General features: G+C 38.4%; 1 protein-coding gene and 1 pseudogene across 2 annotated transcripts in view; one reads left to right on the forward strand and one right to left on the reverse strand.

The window, feature by feature from the left end:
* Positions 1 to 27563, reverse strand: part of EXOC6B (exocyst complex component 6B) — a 548300-nt gene that overhangs the window by 152401 nt on the left and 368336 nt on the right. For both annotated transcript variants that reach the window (XM_036262943.1, XM_036262944.1), the window contains exon 19: positions 18279 to 18420. In XM_036262943.1, the coding sequence (XP_036118836.1) occupies positions 18279 to 18420 (142 nt within the window). The remainder of the gene's footprint in view (positions 1 to 18278; positions 18421 to 27563) is intronic.
* LOC118631088 lies at positions 19927 to 20332 on the forward strand (annotated as a pseudogene).

A 27563-nucleotide genomic window follows, 5' to 3' on the forward strand; every position in this document is an offset into this window, starting at 1 on the left:
AGTCCTCGTTAAATATCTGATATTGGGGAATTTAACCTGCACAGTCAGCCAGTAGAACAGCTTGGCCTGTACTACTGCTCAAGCTCCAAGATTCCAACAGACCACTTCAGAGTCCTTGGCATGCACGTCCTTAGACAATAGTATTGCTTTAGATTATTACTACCAGGAAAAACAAGGAGGAGTCTATGCAGTGGCTAATACAACATGCTACTGACATTCACACCTCTGGGAAAGTTGAGACTCAGAAAAATAGAATTATGCAGAAGGCTACTTAGCTACAAGATTTGAGGAAGGAAGACCTTCCTGGCTACCTCCTGGAATGGGAGGCCTCTTTCATGGGTTATTACAGGACACATAATATTAATAATCCTTATCACATTTTGTTTTCTAACTGTTAGACGATGTACATTTTTGACTATGTATCTCATCTTTAGGACTGAAAGCAGGGATCCCAGGGGAAAAAGCAAACATTAATGGTAGTACAGACGTATTCACGGTAAACCAGGAACAAAGAATATGTTCTTTCTTTGTTTTTCTTTTTTAATTCACTCCTGAGGACACATTTTTTCCCATTGATTTGAGAGAGAGAGGGGAATGGAGAGGGAAAGGGGGAGACAAAGAGAAACATTTGTGTGAGAGAGAAACACTGATCCATTGCCTCCCATACAATCCGGGGATTGAACCCACAAGGTTATGTTCCCTGACGCAGAATCAAACCTGCGACGCTTCAGTATACAGGACAGAGCTCCAACCCCCTAAGCCACATAGGCCAGGACAAGGATATTCTCAACTGAAAAGATAGTTTCATTCCTCTAACTCCAAACTCCTCCCCCTTTCAGCAGGAAGCAGCCAGAATGGTCTTCACTCCTTCTCCCTCCAGAATGAGAAATCAAAAAGAAAAAGAAATTGAAGCCGAGGGTCCTATGACTGATTAAATTTAGTTTTAAATCCTAGCTCTAGAAATAATATGTCTATACCCCTTAGATAATACCCATGGCCTTGCCCCAGATAATCAGCAACCCGAGGCAGTAGAAAGACAGCAGCCCTGACCTGATAAGGTCAGACGCCTGGACCTCTGGCAGGCTAAAGACAACATCTTGACCTAAGTTATGTTTCAGTGCTTGAGCCCGAAGGTGGAACCACCCTTGGCTACTTACTCATGAGATAAGACAGAGGGATGCTGAACAACACCTCAGAACTATCCTCAAGACCTGAAGAAATGATTACCCTTACTCACCTCTGACCAATCAGCTCCTGGCACGACCCTAACCCTCAACCCTCCAGTGTCTTGTGATTTTGCCTTATATAACCTGTAACCTATATGCCATCAGGGAGTTTGGGCTTTTGAGTGTTAGCTTCCTGTTCCCCTGGATGGTGCCATTCATAATAAAGTAGCCGATATTTCTTCACTGCAGTTCTCAGTGTAGTGTTAGGCTCTGCCAGTGCCCAGTGGACGAACTCCTTCTGTTCTGTAATATGACATCTGTGTTAAACGACTACATTAGATCAGTGACGTTCAATGGGCATGCTGTAAAATTTTTAAAACACGCAATAGCCGACTATCTAGTCGGGACACTGACCTCTTTTCCCTTATATTGTCAAATAAAAGAATGACAACAGCCAACACAACAATAGCTGTCCAGATTGAATGAATCAAAATTATACCTACTTTTTTTTATTTTTCCAGATCAGCAAAACACATAATATATTTTCTGGTGTGCCACAGAATTTTAGTAATTAGTTTACGTGTGCCATGAGATGAAAAAGGTTGAAAATCACTGCATTAAATCAATATCAACATGAACACTGGTCAGCCATTCTGGTCACACAGGCCAATGGATTTATTTTCAGAGGTCAACATCTAAACTTAGGAACCATCTTAGTAGAGAATACACTTTGCCATTTAAGGGCTCAGTGTAGGGTGCGTTTTCCCTTTTCTTTTTTTCTTCTAAAACAAACAAAAGAAGGAGAAGAAGAGAGTCTCTGGTAGTGAAACCTGAGCCCTCAAGCGGGTAGCTATAAGGCAAGGGGTCAGGAGCTGACTTCAGACACTCAGGAGTGCCAGAGGAAGCATTAGGCACTTGAACCTCAGCACTGCTAAGAGAGGAGGAGATTAGTGTTGGAAGAGAATTTAGGTTAGTTGGTGGAAAAGGAAATGAAAATAATTGTTTCTTAAACTACATAAGCAACTTCTTTCCATGGTAAACTGGTGCTTTTAAAGGCATTACCTTAAGTGCTAGGAGGTATAGGAGATAAATGAGCATCTCAAGTATTAAAAGCGCTCCTGTCTTTAGACTGGTCCTTGCTGAAAAGCCCACAGAAATATTTTCCTAAGGGTGAGGAGAGAGTCTCACTTGACATTTTCCCTGGTTAACCGCTGGTCAGAGGCTCAAGCTACACCTTGTTTCCATCCATAGACAGGCAGACAGCTGACAAAGAGATTCCAGTGAGTCAGAGGGAAAGGCAGGCCCAAGGATGACTGCTGGGACCTGGTGAAAAACTGGGGAGACTTGAATGTCTCCAGAAAGGCACATCATTCAGAAAGAAAGGGCAGAGAACGACACAAAGAAGAGAAAGATTACTCGGCAACCTTTACTGAGGCCTACAAAAGATGAAGAATTATTTTTCACTTCTTCTTTGTTACATTATATAAAATGTTTGGTGTTATTTACAATTAAACAGTCCCAAATCGAGAGGCTTAACAGTGGCAACATAAAGAAAAATAACCACTGACATTCTCAGAGGCAATGAAATAAATAACCCCGCTTTCCTCCCCCCCAAGTCAATTTCTGAGAGTTGTTTACAAGCACTGATTCAACTTCATTATCTCCCATTCATTCCTCATCTCTCTGCAGTTTGGTTTCTACCCCTCTGCTTCTAGTAAATACTCTCCAGGATCTGCTTGGCTTCCTTTTTACTAAAGCAACACATTTTCAGCCCTTACCTTGCTTGACGTTAGCACGTACTGTGTAGTATATAAGACACGTTTATACTAAAAATGATTCATTTATCTGAAATCCATTTTCCTCCCTGAAATTCAGATTTTACTGTTTTTTGTTTTTTATTTTAAATCTGGCAAGCTACTCCTAACTGGTTTCTGTATCTAGTCTCCCCCTTCACTGCATTTTTACACTTTTGCCACAGTGGTTTTTATAAGGCAGCAAATTATCATGTCACTCTCATACTTAAAACATATAAACAGCTTCCTATGTACTTAGAATAAAGTACAGTTTGTTCTATGTACTTGAACAATGCTCTGACCTCATATAGTTGAAAATGCGCATGTAACTTCTGACTCCCCCAAAACTCAGTTGTCCCTCAGTATCCACAGAGGTTTGGTTCCAGGACCCCTGTAGGTACCAATATACAAGAACTCTCAAGTCCCCTGTACAAAATGGCATAGATCAATGCGTACATTCGGCCCTCCACATCCACGAACTTCCAACCATGGATCAAAAACTGTACAGTTACTTACTGAAAAAAGTCCACATATAAGTGAACCAGCACAGTTCAAACTTGTGTTATTCAAGGGTCAACTGTACATACTCCTTAATCAGTCTTGCAGTAAGTGCTGCATTATCTCCTCTGGCTCCCCCCATCTCATTTCACCTGTTCTCCCATCACAATGAACCACCGTCAGTTCCCTAACATGCCATGCTCTTTATTTCCTACAGAATTTATACAAATACCTGTCTTTGTCAGAACAGCCTTTACAACATACCTCATCCCACATGAATGGCTACCTCCTAGCCACATGGTCCGATTGGATACCCTAGTCCAACGCATTCACATATTACAAATGAGTGAAAAGATTCTGAAAAAGATTAAATGAGCTGCCCAAATCCACAGCTACTTGGTGATCAAACAGAAAAGAAGACCTAGGCCTCAATCCACCCATCCGAGTACATGTCATCCCCCCAGGGACCCCACTATACCATATTCTCCCAGGAAAGCAGTAGGTAAAAGAAGTAAGATGGAGATCAACCACCATTACAGGACCTTATAGGCAAGACTTTAAAAATTCTGTACATTTATTCACTAGTATCTGGAAACAGCTTTTCTAACTGGAAGTATCAGTAATGGTGTTTTCCTCACATTTTCAAATTCCATCTTAGAAATATGAACTTGTAGATGCTAAGGTGACTTTTGGGTCTCTCTCACGCACGCATGTTCTCTCTCTCTCTCACACACACACACACGTGTACAAATAAACGAGTAAAATAAAGGAAAAGAAAAAAGGATATTTTATAAAATTTGTAATACTAAAGTAGACGAGATAGATGATTTCATTAAAACAGCAGGATTTAAATCAAAATCTATGACATGCTAAAATGCTAGAGCGGGTAATGATGGAAAGGCATGGACTTTTTTAATGTCATAAAAATTAGGATTTTCATCAATTGTTTCGAGATGTATAAAGTGCTGTTCCACCTGAGTAGAAGTCTGCCAACTTTAACAATTAAAATAATTCTTAAATAGACATGGTATTTAATATGATCTCCTGGCTTACACCCTATAAAATGGCCCAATTCAATCAAATAGTTTACTGGCCTCAGCCCCAAAGACATGAAATGAGGGCCCAAGAAAATGGGAAATGTGCGCACTGCCCCGGTGTAAACACGTGGAGACAATGCTTCAGATATTGTTGGGAGACTCGGGCTTCCTCTGAACATTAGGATTCGGGCCCCTGTGAGTGAAAGAGAGGTCGGAATGGCTTGATGGAATGAGGCAACTGTGCTCAAGAAGTAGATAATTTTCAGCTGAGATGATGTTTGTAGCTAATTGATACAGTTAGTTGATACAGAAGGAGATGGTTATACACCGTTCTGGGCTAACGGTGAAGTATCTGGTTTACAAAAATTAAGATGCCCTGGCCAGTTTGGCTCAGAGGTTAGAGCATCAGCCCGAGAACCAAATGGTCACGGGGTTTGATTCCGGTCAAGGGCACATATCTGGTTATGGTTCGTCCCGAGGCCCTGGTCGTGGTCGTGGTCTTGTGGGAGGCAACCAGTCGATGAGTCTCTCTCACTTCGATGTTCCTCTCTCTCTCTCTCTCTCTCTCTCTTTTTTTTTCTCTCTCTCCCTCTCTATCTAAAGATAAATGGGAAAAAAGTATCCTCGGGTAAGAATTAAAAACAAAAAAGTTAAGACAAACTGTTGTTTCTACTGGCTCATTTCTCCCTAAAAATGCCTCTCTGAGTGTTTTCAAGCACATCATAAGGATTAAAGAAAATTTTCAAATAATTGTTTCTTAAAGTTTCTTATAAAGAAACAGTAAAAAAGGCTTTGGATATTAAGAAATTGCTCTGATATACTCTTAACTGTAAGAAAATTTGTTTTACCAAGTCTGGAACCAGGGTGAAGTGACAGGTATTGATATACACAGATAGATAGATGATAGATAGATAGATGGATAGATAGATAGATAGATAGATAGATAGATAGATAGATAGATAGATAAATAGATAGATAACCACAATATATTCTTCACTTTTTCTATTTTAAAATAACATTTCTTAATCTTTCTTGTCCCTGAAACGTCCAAAGTATATAAAGTTAAGAAAAAACAAGGAATAAAACCTGAAACAACCAAAATGAAAAACGGGAAGGAGCATTACGTTTGGAATATCACTTAAAAGAAAAATGTGGTCCAATCCTTCTCAAAACTGTGCAGCAGGAGAACAGCCTTCTGGAAACTACCAGCTGTTTAAGTTAAATCTCCTGCCACCCTCACTCCCCAAAATATCCCTTGAAATAAAACCAGGAGGAAAAAAAAAATCTAAACAATTTCAAAGAGAAATTAGTCACTGGAATAAGCACCACATTTACCAAACAGCCCGGCAGAATTTAGGGTAGGAGAGTTTGCCACAGAAAAGTTGGGGGTTATGATCCTTTATGTAGCAGGCCGTTTATGCTCACTCCATCACGATATGCCCACAAACAATCCAAGGTAACATTTGCTACCAGAAACAGTACTTTGTCTGTGTTGGCCAATGTCTGGAAGCCAAGCAGAGCTTGACAGTGATGTATAACAAGGTTAGAGCAGCACGATCCATCTCCATTTGCTTGACAAGGATGGCATCTTAGGCCATGGTGAGGAAGAGCAGGTTGCCTGCCCTCATGCTCAGGTTGGCAGCATCTACTATCAAATGACCGGGCGTCTGACAGCGGGCTCAGAGAGACAATGATGCCTTATCTGCTGGAATTCAAGGAACTTCAGCCCAGAAACCAAAATAAGTGCTGAGTGGGCACTACTCACTGACCCATGTCTGAGTAAAACCCTTCCAGAGGGTACAGGGTCCTTCATTCACAGTCACAGAAAAGGGACGTGGTCATTTAATGGCAGGGGAGACTTCTATTTGGGTTCTCCATAGCTAAGTAACAGCATAGCACCTAGCGTGAAAACCCTTGCAGCGTGGGAAGACAACAGCAAACAAAGTCAGGCTTTTGTGCTGCCTGTTTGTGATGGAAGGAAGATATTTGCAGTCTCTGCTCTTCCCACATAATTTTAGATCTGAGAATCCAAGTTCAACTGTGCTTTTAAAAAGAATTGGTAATGGCCCTGGCCGGTTTGGCTCAGCGGTTAGAGCACTGGCCTGCGGTCCTGAGAGACCCGGGTTCGGTTCCCGCTAAGGGCGTTTACCTTGGTTGCGGTTTGTCCCCCGCTCTCGTCAGTCGTGCAGGTGGCAGCCACTCGATGTGTTCCTTTCACATCGATGTTTCTCTCTCTCTCTCTGTTCCTTTCTCTCCCTCCCACCACTCTACCTGAACAAAAAATGAAAAAAGGTCCTCGAGTGAGGATAAAAAAAAAAAAAAAAGAAGAAGAACTGGTAATGGCCTGGGAAGTGGGAGAGAAAGAAGCCTAGAATCCATTTGTTTCTAAAGAAGCTTTTGCATAGGTTGATTCAGAGCTATGTGCCTGAGCAAATAATACCAAAGTGATTTTCAGCTGACAAATCCCCAATGCACTTGAGTTTAAATCTCATTTCTGGTATAGAATATCTACACTGTTCCAGGTCTTATAGCAAAAACAAGAATGCAGAACATGAATAAAGTGTTGATTACTCTAAGTGTGTATGTATATGTGTGTGTGTGTGATTGTCCCTTGCAAATCTGTAAGTTTCACTATAAATGCTGAAGAAGAAAAAAGGGAGAATTAGAAATAAGAATACAGAAAAAAACTGAGAAAGGAGGAAAACAAATGATAAAATGAATGAAGAAGGATGTGCTTTAATGAAGACCAGCTATCTAAATCCCTATATATTTCTAGTAGAGAATGAAAACATTATTGTAAAGAAGAGACATAAAATATTTTTCCAATTCCATTAACCAGTCAATCAACCAAAAGAAAAAATTCATTAGCCATGGAGCTTTTCTCATGGAAGTTGTCTTCATCATATTAAAGCAAAAACAACTAATTATCCTTAGATTTTCACATGTGCAAAGCACTGCAAATTATAGGATACAAGTTTGTTTTTCTGCATATACAATGAGGTCGATCATCAATCTTCTCTAATGTTTCTCAGTTGGAAGAAGGCAGAAAGGGAAAGCTTATTTTGAAATTATAATTCAGAAATATGGGGCTGAGAATAGATGCTAAGGGATCAGAAATTAATGGCACTGGAACGAACACACTAAATGTCCTTAAGCAGTATATATACTCAAATGGAGTATATATACTCCATTATTTTCATAAATAACCTTGGGAGATCTGGTTTAAAATCTTACTAAGCTCAAACTTCCTCCATTTGTCTCTCTTCAAACCTTACACTCTTAAGACGGCTCTCTTTTTAACACTTGAAGTAGAAGATACTTAAAACACAATTTTAAAAGTGACCTTTGGATAAAGAATAAAACATATACTTTAATTGGAAAGGAAGTAAATACCAAACTTTTCACAAGAATCCCTTAGTAGGAAACAGTGCCATTTGCTACAAGAATTTAAGGTTTACAAGATTAATTTTATAGAGAGCCAACTTCTCCTCTTGAAATCTATTTCTACCGGTACTCATGTCCTGATAACCAAGTTTCTAAAAAAAATGTATTCATAGTCTTTAGTCTCTCAAATTCGGGACTAGTGTTTCGTCATGGCAACTCTGATGTAACCCATGACCACACTGACACCTCTCCAGGATACTATGGTGCCTCAGGTCTTGATTAGACAGCTTGACTTGCATCCTAAATCAAAATTATACAAGAGTAAAAAATATAAAGCAGACTATGAGACAATCTTACCTTAAAGATTATATAGAAAGGTAATTTGAGAAAAAAAGTATTACTTCTGTAAAAATTAATAAACAGTAACCCCATTTAAAATGGAGTCAGGAAGCTAGAAGAGACAACTCTCATGCACTGGTCACTCAACGAAACTCAGAAATCATCCAGCCCAATGTTCTCATTTGATAAATGAGGTGCCCAAAGCCCACACAGGTTTAATGAATTCCTCAGACCATACAGACAGTTGGTGGCAAAACGGAGGTTATAACATGAGTTTTCTGACTTCCAGCCTAGGACTCTTGTTGCTGACGACAATGACAGGGGTGAGGAGAAAGCAGCTACGTTACTGAGTGTTCACTGTGTGTAATTACTCAATCATCACAAGTCTATCAGATACGTACAATTGCAACTTCATTTTACAAATGAAGAAACTAAGGTTTGGAGGATTTAAGGATGCTCAAATTACTAAAATGAAGATCTAGCATTCAAAGGCCAATTTGTCGGGTTCTATCACCTAAATATTAACTATTATGTACTAGACATTGAGAATTGGCTGCTAGTGGCAAAGATGGCTTTATACTCCATAGAAGTTGGTAGTAAGGTTATGTGTACTAAAGTGGCCAATCATTTACTTGTCACTTGTACATCTTCCTAAAAGAATAATCCTTAGGATTCCAACTACATCCAGGTTGTCTTGCTATTCACATCACATGACATCATCCCAAGCTACTTCCTACTTCTATTCCCTGTCATTCACAGAGAGGACCAAAGAGATCCAGCAACTGAGGTAGCTGATAGTTATGTTATTTTTATTCATTCAGTAGATATTTACTACTATGTCAGGAACTGTGCTAGGTACTTAAGAGACAGGAATGAGCAGGACAGACATGATTCCTGACCTCACTTATCTACTATTTACCTCTTACTTGGACTCTACAAAACCCAGATATTTATAAGCCCTCCTTTAATCTTAAACTGGTTTGAACAGAGTTTTGTTCCTTGCAAGTAAACATATTCTACAACAGATTTTTAGGAATCAAGCTGGCAAATAAAAGGCTTTCGAGTAAGGGTAAAATGTTTGGCCCTGGCTGGATGGCTCAGTTGTTTGGAGTGTTGTGCCATGCACCATAGGATTGCAAAACATTGTGTATTCTGTTCCCTATCAGGGCATATAGCTGGATTGTGGGTTCGATCCCTGACTAGGGAGAGTACTGGAAGCAACTGATCGATGTTCCTCTTTCTCTCTCCCTTCCTCTCTCTCTAAAATCAATAAAAATATATCCTTGGGTGAGGACTAAAGAAAGAAGGAAAATGTTTGGAATTGGTTAGCAGGTAATGGCATGGTAAAGGACAATGATACTTCCCATGGAAAGTCAACAGTGTGGAATGTGGCAGCCACACTCATAATTTACGTATTATCTTAAGTCACCTGGGAACAAGTTCCCACTGAGGGTGAAGCTTTGGAGGACTAGGCTACACTGCCAGTGATCAACTTTTTGAAAAATAAAGAATATGAGTCATGTGAAAGCTTGTAACAACACTGGGCAATTTACAATGAAAATGGGGCAAACTCTGGTCCTTGCTAGAACGCGCAGCTCAAGCATCTAAAAAAACACAGAACCATCACGAGGTTCTTACAGTAATCCCCCTCCATCTAGGGCAAGATAGATGGGTGGAGTGAAACCTAGTGCATAAACTGATCTTTCAAGTTATGAACCAATACACCAGCTGTCTTCATAGCCTCACCTGATTTCCCTGATAAGTGCAAGGGTACTGAGAGAAATTGTGGAACCTTGACCCCTCAGTGTTCTCCCAAATGCTTTCCACTGTATCCCTCTTGCCAGAGAAGGGTCACACTCTGCTCTGCTATATTCTATCTCTCATTGAATCCTGTCCTGTGACTAGGAACCAAACAACAAAGGCTAGGGTGACATGCAAAATTAGAGAAGGGAAGTAAAGAATCATATCCAGAAGAAATGTAAGAGTTTTCTAGGAAATATCAGGGAAAAAAAAAAAAAATGGGAGAGAGAGAGAGAAGACTGCACTACTTATTCAAGGACGACTAAACATAATCTTGATTGACAGATTAATTACTATAGGGCATCGTGCTGGAGAAGCTTGATTTACTGTACTAGCTAGTAGTTACTTTAATAGTTTGCTTGGTTGGCTGATGCAGATTTGGGTTTAGCGCTGGCTTAGCTGTTTGAGGGCCAGAACTCCTTTTGCATAATATAAACTTCAAAGGCTGCAGAGAAGAATGGTAGTACGATCTGTCACATATGCTTTCCGTATGTTCCTCACCAGGGTCCTGAGGACTCTCTTCTCTCTCTCACATCAGGAAGAGATTGCTAAAGGAATGCCTGAAGCCCTAAGAGAGGCTCTCGTGGGGAGTGACCAAAGGTGGATTATTAACTATTCGGAATTGGAGAGTCCAGGGTAGCTGAGCTCAAGCAATGCAGAAAATCAAAATAAGCGAGTACAGTTATCCCAATTGGCAGTTGCCTGGGCCTTGGTACTTAAGGTTCAGAGAGATGGCTTTATAACAAGTCTTTAGTTCAGAAGTCCCAGTGGCAAAAGCATAAGCAAGCCGATTAAGGTGTGCCTGATTAACACTGGCTAAAATATCTCACACCCGAGTCAAGGGGAGCCTGCTAAACCCAAAGGGACTTGCAGCCGTTTGTTTAAGTGAATATATACAAAGAGATGGAAATGCTCTAACTTTTCAAGAACTACTAGGTCCTGAATTTGAGCTAGAACGAATTCTTCAGGGATGCAAAAGTCATCTGACCTTTAAGTTAGAGTAGGGGCTCGCGGGGGTTAATAGTGGGGTTCTGTAATAACGGTGTTCTGCCACTACCTTGTATCACAGTAGGCTCAGTGAGATCACAAATTTGCTCTGAATTTGTTTCCCTAAATCCCGAGTTTAGGCAGATTCTCCACATTGATTTCCTGAACTGTACAGTGAGGGCATTATGGTAAGAATGGTGGAACAAGGCTTTGGAGCCCTTGTTCTTTTCCAGAACAGTAAACATAGGCCAGATTAACTCGACCACCAAAAAGACTGAGAGAATTTGGTAAGATGCATCCTACTGCTAGCCTTCCGGTTCAAGAACCCAGTTTATTCTGTGCAAAAGACTAACAGGTCTTGGGAAATGAAGGATTACATTAAATTTAAATAGATGTAATTGCTGCTTCATTTCCTTGCAACCAAATGTGCTCTGGTTTGGGCTTAATTGTGCTATATTTTTAATATAACAAGCTTTTGAATAATTTAGGGATCTGAACAGAAAACATTTAACATTATAAACCATGTAAGAGTGGAAGTAAGGAAAAATAAGAAGAAAACACATAAAAATATATGGATAAAGAAATAATAATTATAGTAAATTAAATGTCCATGGCTGTTTACAAATTATTTTATATATATAATCTTATTTGACTTTATAACAATACTGTGAGACGAACATAGCAGGGATTACTATTTCTTGTTTACTGGTGGACTTGGAGGTTAAATGAGTTGAGTCATTCACTCCCATGGCTTAAATTATCACACACAAACATGTTGAGGCTCCCGAACCATTTCTATCATGGATTACTGCAGCAGCCTTCTAACTGGTCTCGGAGGCTCCCGATGGAATCACAGAGCTCCTTCTAAAAACACAAACCTAATCAAATCAGTCTCCTACTTAAAATCCGTGGCTTTCTATTTTATCTCCAGCCTCCAGCATGGTACTGTGTACAGAGTAGCGCCTCTACATATGTTTGTTGAATAAATAAACAGGTTACTGAATTAATACCGTTAACAAGAAGTTGAGCTGGAATACAAACCTAGACCTCCTTATTTAGAATGTACAAAGAGAAAGCTTAGGAAATGACAAATCCACAGGCTGAAAAATCTACTGCACGAATGACAAAGTCATCCAAGTTTGGTCAAGGAAGTACATGCTACACTATCAAGACCTGTTGGTATTTAGAATCCAGTTTCGCTCTCAGGATCCAGTGCGCCAATATTCAAAACCGAATATAAGACACAAAGGAATGCAGATGTAAGATGAAATCCATGCAAAGCAGAAATGATCAGCAGTCACTGTCAATTTTAAGGAAAGAAGTATTTTCTTCGTACCTAAATTTCTAATAATGTCCACCTTAAAGGTCTGGTAGCCTGTCAGTAAGAATTACCTCACAACAACACTCCTGTTAGGTAATGCCAAAGCAGTAGTTATCATATCTAGTAAACAGTAGAACTAACTGACTGACTTCTTGCAAAAACCACCAGGCTGAGAATGAGCAAATCATCAGTTCTGGATCGTACCTTGCAAGACAACCACAGAAGTTTGACAGACAACTACCAAGAAGAAAAACTTAATTTCTTATACCAAATAAAAGGCCATCTCTAGATCTAACTGATTCACAAACTATAGACAAAGGTTTGAGTGGTCTGCAAAAGACCTTCTGAGAGTTGCTAAATATTTATTAACTGCTGCTTCTGCTGCTGCTGATGACGATGATGATGATGACAGGAGAAGCTACTACTTACTGCATATTCAGTGCTTTGTCAAGCCATGAAATAAACCCTTTCGTGCATTATCTTATTTAATTCTGACTCCATCCCTGTAATATTAAGTACTATTACTATTCCTATTTCATAAATGGAGCGGGTTGTGAGAGGTTAACTTGTATATACAAGGTCACAATACAAGTAAGTGGTGACCCAAATCTGTCTTGTCAAGCTGACTCTAAAATCTATGTTCTTAATGACACATTATACTAGCCGAACATCTCAGGCTTGTGGTAATGCACATACTTCTTCTATGTATGTAGTATCTAAGAAAGTGGTAGCCCAGGTATCAGAGTCAAACACTCAAGGTACATACACATTCCCTCTTGTCCAGAGTTTGATTTCTTTCAGGACCTATATAGTTCTTCCAAGGACTCACAGACAATAGGGAAAATACCTCACGCACACACCACTGGGTAGAACGATGTAAGTGTTAATTATCTTGTCATTTGGGGCTGCTTTTATACGCCTCTGTATAGTTACTTGAATCTTATGTATCATTTCTTTAAGATTTTTTATAGACCACTGAGCATCTAAAGGAAAAAAAAATGAGGGGGGTGGTATAGCAAAAGACATAGAATAGAATTCTTTCTTTTAAAGCAAAATAAATGTCCATGGAAAGTTTCTTGACAGACAAATTACTGCCAATCACAAATGAAACATTAAATTCTAAATCAATGAAACTTAGTGGCTCCACAATATATTAGAAAAAAATTTCAGTGGTAATATGGTTATTGGAGGCACCGCCATGCCTTGCAAATGTTCATTTCAAGCTGATCCTAAGTCTTAAAGGCTATTACAAATATTGAATCACTTTTCAGAGAAGATACTGGCTCTCTGGAACCCCATTTGCAAGGTTAACAAACTCTATTATGTTTCTACCTTTTCATTAAACGATCTCTCTACCTCTCAGTCTTAACTGAGAACTGGTGCTCTGCTAAGGATGCCAATTCCCCTATCATTCCTGAAGTAGAAGGTGCTCATTCTTCTACATAGAAAATAATTCAGAATCAGGTCATAAGATGGCATTTTCCTTCCTCATTAGTGCTTCTCCCAGATCATCACTCCTCCTCCTCAAGGCCCAAAAATTTAGCTTTATCACCCTACATCTCCCTTTATCTTTTAGCTCTATCAAATACGCAGTCATTTCCAATCAGTCATCAGACGATGCTGTTGAACCAACAGTATTTGTTAGTTGCCTGCTCCAAAGCCCTTTTCTTTCTTTTCCTCACATCAGAATGAGGTTCTACTCTTTCATCAAAACTCAGAAAAGAATGACTTCAAACTCAACATCAAGAACAGATCTTGATTCGTCTAGCTAATCATTATGTTCTTGTTCTCCAAGTAAATAATTGGTTAAGACAGAGAAATGGCTAACCATTTTGGCTAACCAGATGCATGGAATCTGGTGGATGAATTCTTGAAACAATTCTGTGGCTGCTGGATATTATCACATCTGGATGTCTCCCTGGAATGTTACTTATTTATGAATGATGAGATTACGGTGATTTTTTTCCCCCAAAATAATTCTCCACAAAGAGAAGGTATTATTTCTCTAAAAAAAAAATTAAAAGATGTTCATTTATTCTGTTTGAGGTCATAATGGAGTAATAGAGGACTCGTTTCCCATCATAAAAAAACACAACTTGAGAACTGGACCAAGTATCTGAAAGGATGATTTTAGATATTTGGCAACAGTCAATGCAGGGCCGTGATCCTTGAAAGAAGGAAAACAAATGAAGTGAGCATGTGTAGAGGCAGTTTCCAGGCTATGATGCAAAGCTGGCAAAGGGAGGGAACCCAAACAAAATACAGGTAGTCTGAATCGAAAAGTCAGAGATTGCAGTCCAGAATGCCAAGACAATTAGCATTTGCAGGGCCAACTACCAGAGAGAAACTTGCAAAAGAGAGCACTCAGGAAAACTAGAGAAGTGTGTCACTGATTATTTGGCAGAGTAGTAATTGCTGGGAAGGAACTACCCAAGGCTGTGGAAAGAACCACCAGGAGAGAATACACAATAATTGTGGAGCTCTCACAGAGCTGGGCACACTTGGTGTTTCCAACAGCCAGAGTTGAAAGATCTCCAGATACCTGGGCATGGGGTAGAATTGTTCAAAGGGCATTGCTTTAGATTTGGGTTTAAATAAGACCTAGATAAAGGGCTGCTCTGGACTCACTATAAATTTGAAAGCAAGTCTTGAAAGGATCCAACCAATTTCAAGTAATGTAAATGCAGGTCCAAACAAAATCTCATACTATTTAAAGGAATATAACAAAATATAGTACCAACAACATAAAATGTAAAATGTTAGACATAAGGTCTTTTCTGTGTGGTCTCTCCACATGAGCTGGTTTGAGATTCCTCACAGCATAGAGGCCTCGGGGTAGTTAGATTATTTATCCAGTAGCTAACTAAGAAGATGGATGCTGCGTTATCTTTTATGACCTAGCAACAGAAGTCACAAGGCTACTTCTACCACATTTTGTTGGATACAATCAAGTCACAAGCTTGCCCAGGCTCAAAGAAAGGGGAATTAGATGTCATTTCTTAAGTGCCAAGGTTCTAGAAAAAGATGTGGGAAAGGAGATACTGTTATTGACATCTTTGAACAATGTAATTGCACTGGGGATCTGTGGTGCAGACCTTCTGGTGACAGATTTCCTAAAGGATATTTTTCTAAGATACAGAGTTTTAGATTGATACACTTTATTTTTTTCTTTCATTACTTTAAAGGTCTTCTAGTGCCTTGTGGTTTGCATTGTTTCTGATAACTTAGCAGTAATTCTTACCATTGCTGTCCATTATATAATGTGTCTGTTCTTTTTTGGCTGCTTTTAAGATTTTCTCTTTTATCATTTTTTTATTTCTTTTTTTATTAGATATCTGACCGTAATGTACCTGGGTGTGACTTTGTGTTTTTCCAGCTAAAGATCTATTTAACTTCGTGAGTCAGTAGATTAATACTTTTTATCAAACCTAAAGAAAATGTCAGCTACAGTCATGCATTATGTCCATCTTTTCCTTTACATTATTAAGTATATTTCTATTCAGATTCCTACAGGGCCTATCTGCTATTTTCAACATTTGTGTTCTTGGTGGGTCTACTTCTATTGCCTGTTTTTTATTCTGTTATGGATCACATATCCCTGTTTCTTTGCATGTCAAATTATAACCCTTTTTTTGCTGTGAAATTGTTGCTACTATGTGGTTGAGGGTCTGAAATATTTTATGTGTTTGTTCCTCTTCAAAGACTATTGAGTTTTGTTTTGGCAGGCAGTTACTTTATTGGCAGATTACCTCTCTTTGGTTGAGTCTTGTTACCAGTCTTTGTTATAGTAGGTCAAGATTAGCTCTTACTCTAAAGCTTGAGTAGCACTCTTAAAGTCTAACCTTCTGGGTTCTCACTGAATGCATAAGATGTTTAGCTGGTCTCTCCACTCTGGTGGGTCAGAATTTCAGTATCTCCTAGCACTCTGTAACCTCTGGCATTACTATTAAGCTCATAGATCCTCCGGGGCTATTCTGTGCCAAACTTCACCAAGTTTCACCCTGCACATAGGAACTTAGTTTTTGACCAAAGACTCACAGGCTCTCTAATGCAGATTTCTAGAACTACTTCTCTAAACAACTCCTTGTTCTCTAGTCCCTTGCCCCACAAATCCCAGTGCCTCATCATCCCTATCTGCCAATCTCTGTTTATGTGTGCAAAACACTGTGTTTTATTTGGGACCTACTTTCCTGTGCTGCTGTCTGGATAGTGCCCCTGGACAGAAAATGAGAGTGAATAACAAGCTTACCTTGTGCCCTTACCCTCTCTAAAGGATCACAGCCTTGTGCTATTTGCTGTTCAATTCATGAAAAGAGTTGCTTCATACTTTTTATCCAGTTTTACAGTTGTTTATAGAAAAAAGGTGACTTTGATACCTGTGATGGCTAGAACTGGAAGTCTTAATTAATTACTTATTTAAAAATAGCACAGCCAATAAATAAAACCTTCATTTTCATTTATCAAAGTCACCTAAGAGAAACCAATAAATGGTAAAACAAAATTTTTAAATGGGCAGAAGTATCAGCAGATTCACAGAATTTTCCACTATCTTAATTTTCTTAGAAAAAGAAAAAATGTTTTGAATCACATCATTTTGGTTCATTTTCATTTTTCACTGACAACACAATGAACACTAAAATGCTCTTCATTCCTTCCTTCTTCCTTCCTAACCAAAGCCTAATTTTGTGTTCACCACCAAGTGAATGATTCATGATGACCGAACTATGCCAATGATGCTCCTCTTTCACTTTGACAGATACTCAATCTCCCAGCTACCCTTAGTGTTGGAGGTGACCATACAACTGCATTCTGACCAATGAGACACACAGGTAAGTTTGTTAGGAGTCTCCTGAAAAGGTTTCTATTTTCTTAGTAGAAGGAATAGGTGTGACTGCCCTCTTTTTCCTCTCTCTTCTCACTATAATATAGATGAGGAGGAAAAATCCACATCTTAAGTATGGGAGAGGAGAGAGAACAAAAGAGCCTGGGTCCTTGGTGATATCACTGAGCAACTAAATCAATTCAGTAACTCACTGCTTCTGAGAAAGAAAAACCTATTTGTTTAAACCACTCTGTCTAAGGTGTTCTGTTTCTACCTATACTAGAAAGCATTTCTGACTTAAATACACATAGCATTTGTCCTTTAGACTATGGGTTTGCAAATATGTGTGGGAGACATTTTGCACGGCATCCATTTTGTTAAAATCTGCTCTGCCATCACCTTCCCCAAGGCAGGATATCTCTGCCTTCTGCATTTCTTTATCTCTGCATTTCTTTAAGTAAAATCCGCTCTGCCATCTCCTGCCCCAAGGCAGGATATCTCTGCTTTATTTCTGCATTTTGAACCATTTGCTCAGTCTTTTGTTCCACCCGTGTTTCGGGGTGGTTACTCAATAACTATCGCTTGACAACAAATGATCTTGTTTTTCCTGCCCTATACATTGTGTGAATTTCCCCTGAATAAACGAGACTTGATCAGAGCCCTGTCTCGTCTCCATTTCTCGTGTCTCTTGTCCCTCCTCATCCTCACTCCCCCTCTAGAGTCCTCGTTGCTGACCTGCGGGACGGGTCAAATATGATGTAAAAATAGCTTTATAAAAACATAAAAAGGAAATGGTTGGGAACTGCACTCTTTTGAGGTCTCTGAACTAATCAGGTTTTCCTTGGTGTCTACTAAATGTATGTCTGCCTTATAGCCCCCTCTAGATTGCAAACATCTGTGTGGCCAGGGATCTTCTGTGTTCTACATATGGGCCTAAGCACGTCTGGGTATACAAATTAGCTTGCTGATAGACTCTATTTCTAGGTATCCTACAAGGTATTTCTGTCATCTAGATATTCTTTGACTTCATCAGAAACAAAGACCCAATAGACTTACTGTAGAACTTTTTTTTTTCACAGATGTGAGTATACAGGCAAAACAAGCAAGTAAAGGGATGGTTTACTGTCTTACGTTCACATTCTCTGACATCCAAGTTGAACTGCTGCAATGCTCCCAAGGTGAGCTGCCTTACTTCAGCTTCCAGCAAAAGCTGCATCAAGGACGTGGCTAAATGCTTGCAAGCTGACATGCACGCTGTCTGAGCCACCTTTCCCTGCAATACAAGAATGTAAATCATAAAGTTAGTGAATTAAAAAGAAATTCCAACAAATTAAAACCATTTATCTTTCAATTAGGAATGTCTCTAGGTTTCCTTCACCATAATACCCTTACATTCAAACAATACTGGAATTAATAGCATCTGATGGCAATCATCTTAAATACTAGCTTCATCATGATCAGTCATTACTGATGTTAAATACACCATTTGTATTTAAAAAATACTATTATGACAAGTATCTATATATCAAAAATAATATACTCTTTTATTTTATGTATTTTGAAACTTTCCATACTACATATGGCATGTGGCATATCTTTTTGCAACTTGCTTTTTGGGTTCACTATTATAATGTGAAGCTTTTTCTTTTTCTTTTTGTTTTTATGTGAAGCTTTTTCAAAGTAATGTATGTGGCTGCTGTTTATTCCTTTAATTATTCCACAGTATACAACAATGGATTTGTCTATTCTTCTGTTGTTGGAGATTAGGGTTGTTTTTATTTTATTTTTTGCTATTATAAACTCAGTAGGTAATAGAGCAATGTAGGTCTAGTAAGAATGCATGAAAATCCCAGATTCTCATTATGGTGTCCTTTTACATATTTTTTCCATATACTTCACTGGGCCAAAGAGTATCTGATTCTCTTGTGCAAAAATGGAGATATCCATTATTTCTTTTTTTTTTCCTTTATTGATTTTAGAGAGAGAGGAAGGGGGAGGGAGAGATAGAAACATCAATGAGAGTGAACATCAATTGGCTGCCTCCTGCATGCCCCCCACTGGGGATCGGGCCCACAACCTGGGCACGTGCCCTGACCGGGAATTGAACTGGTGACCACTTGGTGCAGGGGTCAACGCTCCACCACTGAGCCACACAAGCTAGGCTCCATTATTTCTTATACAAAGACACAATTAAAACAAATGTGTAGAAATCTTATAAACTCTTTCAAAGAAATATAGAAAGCTCAATATTCATTACTTTCAATTATTATGTACTTCAATTATACAACTAAGTGCTGGGTCATACTACTAAATGCAAGTGAGTAGAGGTGAGGAGCTTAGAGAAAGCATCATCAATACACTCAACCCTCTTCCACCATTATCAGAGAGGCTGCTTCCATTTATTGAGCATTGAGCATATGCCAAATGTTTTTAAAAGATTTTCTCATATAATTTTCACAAGAACCCCATGAGGTAGTTAATCCTGGATTTGTAGATAAGAACAGAGAGAGAAATCGAGATTAAGTTATCTGAATAAATCTTGTTAGTGGTGGAGCGAAGATGTGAATCCAGCCCTATCAGACTTTCCAAAAAGGCTTAACAATCATTCGATCCTGCCTGCCAGTAAAGGGCCTATATCTTTCTGTCACTCTGATACTTGGGGTAAGGAAATGGAGAGGCCAAGAAGATAAAAATCACACAAATCTGCTCTTTCCCTGCAGCCGTGGAGATGCGTGCAGGCGGAGGCTTGGGGGCCTTCAAGATTCAGTTCTACCCATAACCCACGGCTCTGGGCGAGGAAGGCCTTGCTGCGGGTGTGAGGGACATTAACACTGCTTTACAAGAGGAGCTGAAGACTGCCCTCACCCACGACAGCCCAGTGTGTGGAATTCCCACAGCTGTCAAAGCCTTGGACAAGCCCCAAGCATCCAACTGGGATGAGCCAAAGTAGATCAAGTTGGTGGAGGCCCTTTGTGCTGAACATCAAATCACCTGAATTAAGGTTGACGACCACAAGAAACCAGGGGAATGGGCAGGCCTCTGCAAAATCCACAGAGAGGGACAACCCACAAAGTGGTTGGTTGCAGTTGTGCGGTGGTTGGTTGCAGTTGTGTGGTGGTTAAGGATTATGGCAAAGAGTCTCAGGCAAAGGATGTCACAAGGAGTACTTCAAATGCAAGAAATGAGCAAATAAATTTGGCTTTGGTATATATATACAAAATCTGTAAAGCCAGGGGACTGAATGAGAGGCTTTTTTCTTCACCTAAGGAAGCAACAAAAGAATGCTGAGTCCATAGTAGGTCTTTAAAATGGACACCCTCCCTGGCCGGTTTTTCTCAGTGGTTAGAGCATCTGCCCGTGGACCAAGGAGTCACAGGTTCAATTCCAGCCAATGACATGTACCTCAGTTGCGGTTCCTCCCCGGCCCTGGTCAGGGTCATGCGGGAGGCAACCAGTCGATGTGTCTCTCTCACATCGATGTTTCTCTTTCTTTCTCTTTCTCTCCCTCCCACTCTGTCTGAAGATAAATAGAAAAAATATCCTCAGATGAGGATATTAATTAATTAATTAATTAATTAAAATGGACTCCCACCACGGCTCTCTGTCAACCTCCTGAGATCCGATCCTAAGTCCCAGACCAACAAGGATTTTATCTGACTTCAAATGGCCAAAGCCAAATTTCTCTCTCTGGATAATCTAACTAGTTTCAGGAAACATGGAAAGAGAGCCAGGAACTATCAAAGAGCGTTATCCTTTCACACCAACTTTCTCTTTTGCTTTTGCTTCCTGAGTAACACTCCTCCGTTCACATTTTGGTGTGTCAAATTTTACCTTTCTCTCCCGGTGTAGTTCGAAGACATGAGAGCCTGCGAGCTGATGGTGTGGATTTCAGCCTGAGTTTGAAAGCCTGAGAAGCAGGTGCACCACGGGCAGGACACAGCTTGATATCGTCGCACATATAATTGATTCTCTGTGAAATTTTCTCCCCTTGGTTTCTCTTTCTGCCTTTAGTTTATAGTTTCAACTGTTCACTCTTTTTAATTTCCCAATCTTATCTTCTAAAGTTGCTAATTTTTGCCACTAATCCAATTCAGTATATTTTTCACTTCTGGTACTCTTAAGTCTTTAGAAGTTCCATCTGATTCATTTTTTATAACTTCTATTTCTTTCCTTATATTAATATTTATCTTTAAATCTCGAACCTACTGAGCATGTGTATAGGTATGTGAACAGTATCAAAGCATGTATCTGCTAATTCTGTCACCTATGTCACTTCTGCAACTTTGTAACTGTTTTCCTTGTGATGAATCACACTGTCCTTTTTTTGTCACATCTAGTAAATGTTTATTAACACTAGATACTGTGAATGTGAGGTTGTTGAGTGTCTCTATTTTGTTGAATTTCTTTAAAGAGTATTGATTTTTGTTATGGCAAAGAGTTCTTTTTCCTTTGAAATTTTGACATTTATTGGTGTACTCTTTATGTAGGGATTAGAATCATCTTCTCTGTATGGTTACTTTAGGCCTACTACAAATGTAGCTTTAGACCAACTACTAGCCATTCTACTAAATGCTTCAGGAATTACAAGTTAAAATTTTAACATTTCCCCTTCCTGTGTGAGTTCTACCAGTTGTGCTCAGCTCTGTACCCTGGCATTTTTTGTTGCTGTTGTTTTTTGCCTGATCTCATGGATTTTATCCTACACATGAACACCTTAGTATTCAGCCAAAGCCTCAAAGGCATCTCAAGGCAAATATCTGATGCTATTCCTCAAAATATCTTCCTCATCTCAAAACTGTTTCCCTACAAACATCAGCAATTTCTTCCCCAATCTCCAATCTTTGTCTTCTTAACCCAACAATATTCCCATGCTGTGCATGGGTTACTTTGGGTACCTTTCCTATACCACAGTTGGGGCAATGCTTCATTTGTTTCCTTCTTTCAGAGATAATAGTCCCACATTGTCTGCTGGTCAGCATCTGAAAACAGTTGTTTCATTTATTTTGTCTGGTACTTCAAGTGTTTATGGTTGAGAGAAAATCCAGTACCAATTATTGCAACATGCTCAGCTGAGAGCATCTCACCTTTATTTTTGAAAGATAATTTTTGCTGGGTACTGAATTGTATATTGACAGTTTTCTTCTACTTTGGGGATTTGAAAAGTTGTCCTCTGGCCTTCACTGTTCTATGAGAAGTCAGCTATCATTCTTAATGTTTTTCTCTTGAATGTGTTTTTGTTCTGTAGCTGTTTTTAAGATTTTTCTTTATATGTGTTTGATACTCATATGCCTAGGTACAGTTTTCCTTGTATGTATCCTGCAGAGGTTTACTGAGATTCCAGAAACTGTAGATTGATGCATTTCCTCAGATATGGAAAATTCTCAAGCATTATTTTTTTTAAGTAGTGCTTCTGTACCATTCTCATTCTCTCTTCTTCTTCTGGAACTCCAAATACATATATGTTTTATCTTTCAACTGTGTTCCATCTCTTTTATGCTCAAATCCACTTTTTTAGATTAAAACAAAATGTTATTCTTTTTTTCCTCAATGTATGTTTAAGTTTAGGTATTTTCTACAGACCTGTCTTTGACTTCACTAATCTTGACTTCTGTTTAAATTATCACCTAATGAACTCTTTATTACAGATTCTGCATTTTGCTCTTTTAATCTTCACAAAAGATTATGCTTATTGATTTTAGAGAGAGAAAGACCCAATGTGAGAGAGAACACCGATTGGTTGCCCTCTCTGCACGCCCTGACTGGGAATCGAACCCACAACCCAGGTATATGCCCTGACCAGGAATCAAACCCACAACCTTCCAGCGCATGAGACAATGCTGCAACCAGTTGAGCCATACCAGCCAGGGCTGCATTTTGCTATTCTAGAATACACATTTGATTCTTAACATCTATTCTAATTCACCTTTTTTGTATTTTGTCCATTTTTTTCCTATTTTCTTTAACATATTAATCACAGTTATTTTGAAATGTTTGTTTGCTAGCATGAATATCTAGATTATCTAATGATTTGCTTCTATGACTACTTTAACTTTTGATTATAAGTAAGTTTTTTCTGCTTATTTAGTATGTATGAAACACTGTTTTATATGCTATATACACTGCAGATAAGATGTTATAAAGGTTTTCAATTATTTTATCTTCCCCAATAAAGTTTTGAGTTTTGTTCAGCCAGGCAATTAAATTATTAGTGGATCACCTTTGTTTCTGTCAGGCTTATTTTAAAGTTACAGTTGGTCCATTTTAGATTTGCCTTACTCTTAAGGACTTTGTCTATAATCCCTGAAGATGGATTTACTGATATTTAAGTAAAAAGTTCTCTCTATGGGTTCAATTCTCAATGTCTCTGGCTATGCAACTTCTAGAACACTTGCCCATATTCCAGTAGCTGTTGTCTTCTATGCCCTACTCATATACAGCATAGAAATTAGCCAAGGGCTAAAGGGGAATTTTATAAAGACAATTTTGGGGGCGCGCTCTCTCTGTCTTTCTTTCATTGATGTCCAAAATACTGATCCTTTCTCTTTTTTCGATAATACTCTGATTTTATATTTTGTCCAGTTTTCATAGTTGTTTACACTAGAGGATAAGTCTGATACTATGGCTTCACAACTAGAACCCAAAAAGAATATTTTTAATTGACCAATTGATATCATACCAGAAAAGAACTATAATAACCATTTAAATAATTTCTCCCTGGTCAACAATTTTATATGCCCTCATCTTGATTTCTATGATCAGTCTGGCCAACAGTTTTGCATTATAAAGGCAATGTATACACATGTGTCCTTGAACAAAAACCTACACTAAAGGGTATAGCCAACTAATTACTACATTGCAAAATAACAATGACACCACAGCAAATAACTTGTATGTTCTACCTCTATAGACCAAAACAGTGTCAGAAAACAAAGAAAAAATAAAGATAAACAGAGAAATTACAGGTACATGGTTTAACGAAAACCAACATACATATTAAATACAATTCCCTAGGCCACTGACTTTAACCTTTGCTTGGTTTCATTATCTGCAAAATAGATTGTTATGGTTAAATAAAAATAATTCCTATGTAGCATTTCCTACCGAATAGTTCCACAGTACCTGGCTTATATTAAGTACTCAGTAAATCTCTTATTAGTATAATTTTTATTCCTATCATCTGGAATATGGAAAACCATTAAAAAACACTGGATGCATTTGTTTAAAATGTAAGTACTTTATGAGTACATATTTTACTAACCATGTATCCCTTTTATAAAGTCCTAAGATTTTCTTCTTTTACACCAAAAATTCTTTCATGCACAAAAGCAGAAAGTGTACTTCCTGTTCTAAAGCAAATCAAGGAGAACATGTAATTAAATGCTAAATTGAGCAGAATAAACTCTAGGCACTATATGATTTTAGAAGAAAAGGTTATGAGGCCGAAATAGTCAGGGAAGGCTTCACAAAAATGGTAGGACTTGATGGGTGACCTTCATTATATATCAACACCAACATGAGGGCAATAATTTCAAGAAGCTTAAAATTTGAAATGAGGTAATATAAGGTACTCTACAAATAATAACAATCACGACTACACAAACCTCCATAGAATAAGTCCACATAATGAGAAATAAAACTCTTCCTTTCTCTTTCCTCAGCTCCTGTTCAGGTTAAAGGTTAACTTCATCAAGTCATCTCATTAACACAGAAATGTCTTTGAAGGTATTCGATCTTAGCCATGCTGGACATTTCACCAGACTACAACCAAGATGCCAAAGAATCAGATCCAAATATTAATGAGCAAAAGGTCATGATGAGGTAATTTCCAAAGTTCTATTAGTTCCTGTTTTCTGACCTTATCCAATTCCCTCTCCCTTTCTCCAGCCCTTTCTTACTACATAAATTACAGTCACTGGCTTAATTTCAAGATATACCCTCTAAACTGTAATTCCAGTTGAAGTGCATTTTAAGTGGAGGCCTCCCAGATGCTAGATCTCAATCCAAGGGTGATCTGCAGAAGTATAAAGTTAAAATAAAAAAGGAGGGAATCAGCTAAAAACTATATCCAATTTTGATTATTTAACTACCACAACAAAAAAAAAAAAAAAAAAAGGAAAGAAAATAGAAAAAATAAAAAAGAAACCCTCTCTTTCAAACTTTCCAATAAGCTATTTAATAATGTGACAAAGCAGAGCATATTAAAATATTAACCAAAGCTTCCAGGAAAACCTCTATAATCTCAATTGTTTATTCAAGACCTTTACAAACCTCATAAAAGATTAAGTGGGCTTGGAGAAAACACACCATAGCCATAGGAGAGAGTTTACAAAACACAATGGCACAGACGCCTGCCTGTCTGCCAGCCAGTCGCTTTTAACTTCCACATACAACATATTACTCCGTTCCTAACTGGTCAATACCCTAAATAAGAGCCTTTTTCCTCCCAAACACCTCATTAGCCTGAGTTTCTTCTTTGCTTTTTTGAGCTAATGTATCCTGTAGGTGCTTCGGTTCATTATTTTCTGCCAATAACAAATGCTTCACTTCAGAATATTTAAAACCTTAGGTTTCTCTGAGAGAAATCATTTAAGATCTTCTTTGCAAGTATTTAATTAGCTCTTTAATTAATCTCACCATGGGAGTACAGTGTATGTACCATAATGTCCATTTTATGGAAAGTAGGAGTGAAAACAAGATAAGACTAGAGTGGAAATGATACATAGAGAAAGAGCAAGGATTTGGTTCATATTAACTTAGGTTCTAATCCTGGCCCTGTTGCCTATGTGACCTTTACAAAGGTTGTTTAATCTTGGGTAGACTCAGCTTCCTCATCAGTAAAATGAAGACATGTCAGCAACACTGTAGAAAATGAATTCAGTTAATCAGATAATATAATAAAGAACCCTATACAGTATCTGGCACATAATAAGGGCTCAATGAATGTTAGGTACTTTATTATAAAATGTTCCCATCTTTTTTAGTAGTACAGCCTACAGCTCAAGAAAAAATTTTAATGAAACATTATTTGGGTTCCAGGCAGAATTAAAGATTCCACATTTCTTAAAAAGTGGTTACAGAAAAATTCAACATGCACATTTTAATGTGAATTGAACTCAATCAACTTTCATACACCTAGAAATCTACTCTGAGTTAAACATGTTGCAGGAAATTGAGCACAAAATATGACTATTTCAGTCGGTCTCAGTTTGTGAGTACAAATGCTCCTAAATCATTTAGGTCTCAAGGAAACTGCATGTTCTCCCATCCCCGTCTTTCCCCTTCTGAATGTCCTACAGGAGCCGTAAAAGAGGAAACTTTTCATCACAGTGTATTTGTATGAAAGCACCAAAATATGTTAACAATTAGAGAAGAGGAAACCTGAAAGACGGCCTTGTTAATTAAGGAACTTGCTATCAAAGAACTCATTAAAAGGTAATGAAACCAAATGGCTATTAAAATAAATACCCACTGAATAAAGGTTGTCTGGCTAACAGCCCCTCGATATAGCTTTTTACAAACATTCCCAATAGTAAAGACCCCCAAAAAGATGAAAAGCCACACTAATGATAAAACCAATATTGATGAAACCGGAGACAAAATTATCCTAAGTAGAAAGCAGAAGCTGGATTAAGAAAAACAATCCTAGAATTCAGAATATGGGACATCAAACAAGAAAGTCCTCTGCCATTTATCCCCTATTCTTAGAGACCCTGGTCACTGAGTAATAGAGAGAAAGGCAGCTACTCCACTCTATACTTTGCTTCTCCTAACTATTAAGTTAGAATAAGATTCTCTCTTTTTCCTAGGAATTCCCTTAACCTACTTTCTGCCATCTAGCTTCTTTCTCATCTAAACAGAACCTGCAAATCTTAAAAAGATGGCACAAAATTATGGTTGGACGAAAATTGGTGGAATATAATAAAATCTTAGAGGTATAGTCCCTTGAGCAAAGAAAGAAAAATAACTGAAGGATCTCTGTACCAGGACATGCTTGAAATTGACTATTTACATTGTACTACATGAGTTTAGAACATTTTTAGAAAACCAGACACTGGTGAGAGGAAGAAGATGCCAACTCCACTGAAAAATGTACAGACGATGTTAGTTGCCTACTCATTATCCATGATCCCTTCTACCTTAATAAAATAATCTTTGTCTATATAAAAAGTTAGAATATTTACATTTTGTCATATATAGAAGGCAAATGATTTGAAAGTCGAAATGTCTGCAGGAACCCTTTTGTCCGGTCCATCCTTCTTCTGCTGTCACAGTAAGTATGTGATGGCTGGAGCTCCAGCAGTTATCTTGGAATCTTGAAGAAAAGGTCAAGAGAATAACAAAGACCTCAGCCCTGATGTTCCTGAGCCTCTGAGGTAATATTTCCAGAGTTACTATTATGTGAGAAAATACACTCTT

The sequence above is a fragment of the Molossus molossus genome, unplaced genomic scaffold, assembly GCF_014108415.1.
Source record: "Molossus molossus isolate mMolMol1 unplaced genomic scaffold, mMolMol1.p scaffold_m16_p_15, whole genome shotgun sequence".
In the NCBI taxonomy this organism is placed as follows: Eukaryota; Metazoa; Chordata; class Mammalia; order Chiroptera; family Molossidae; genus Molossus; species Molossus molossus.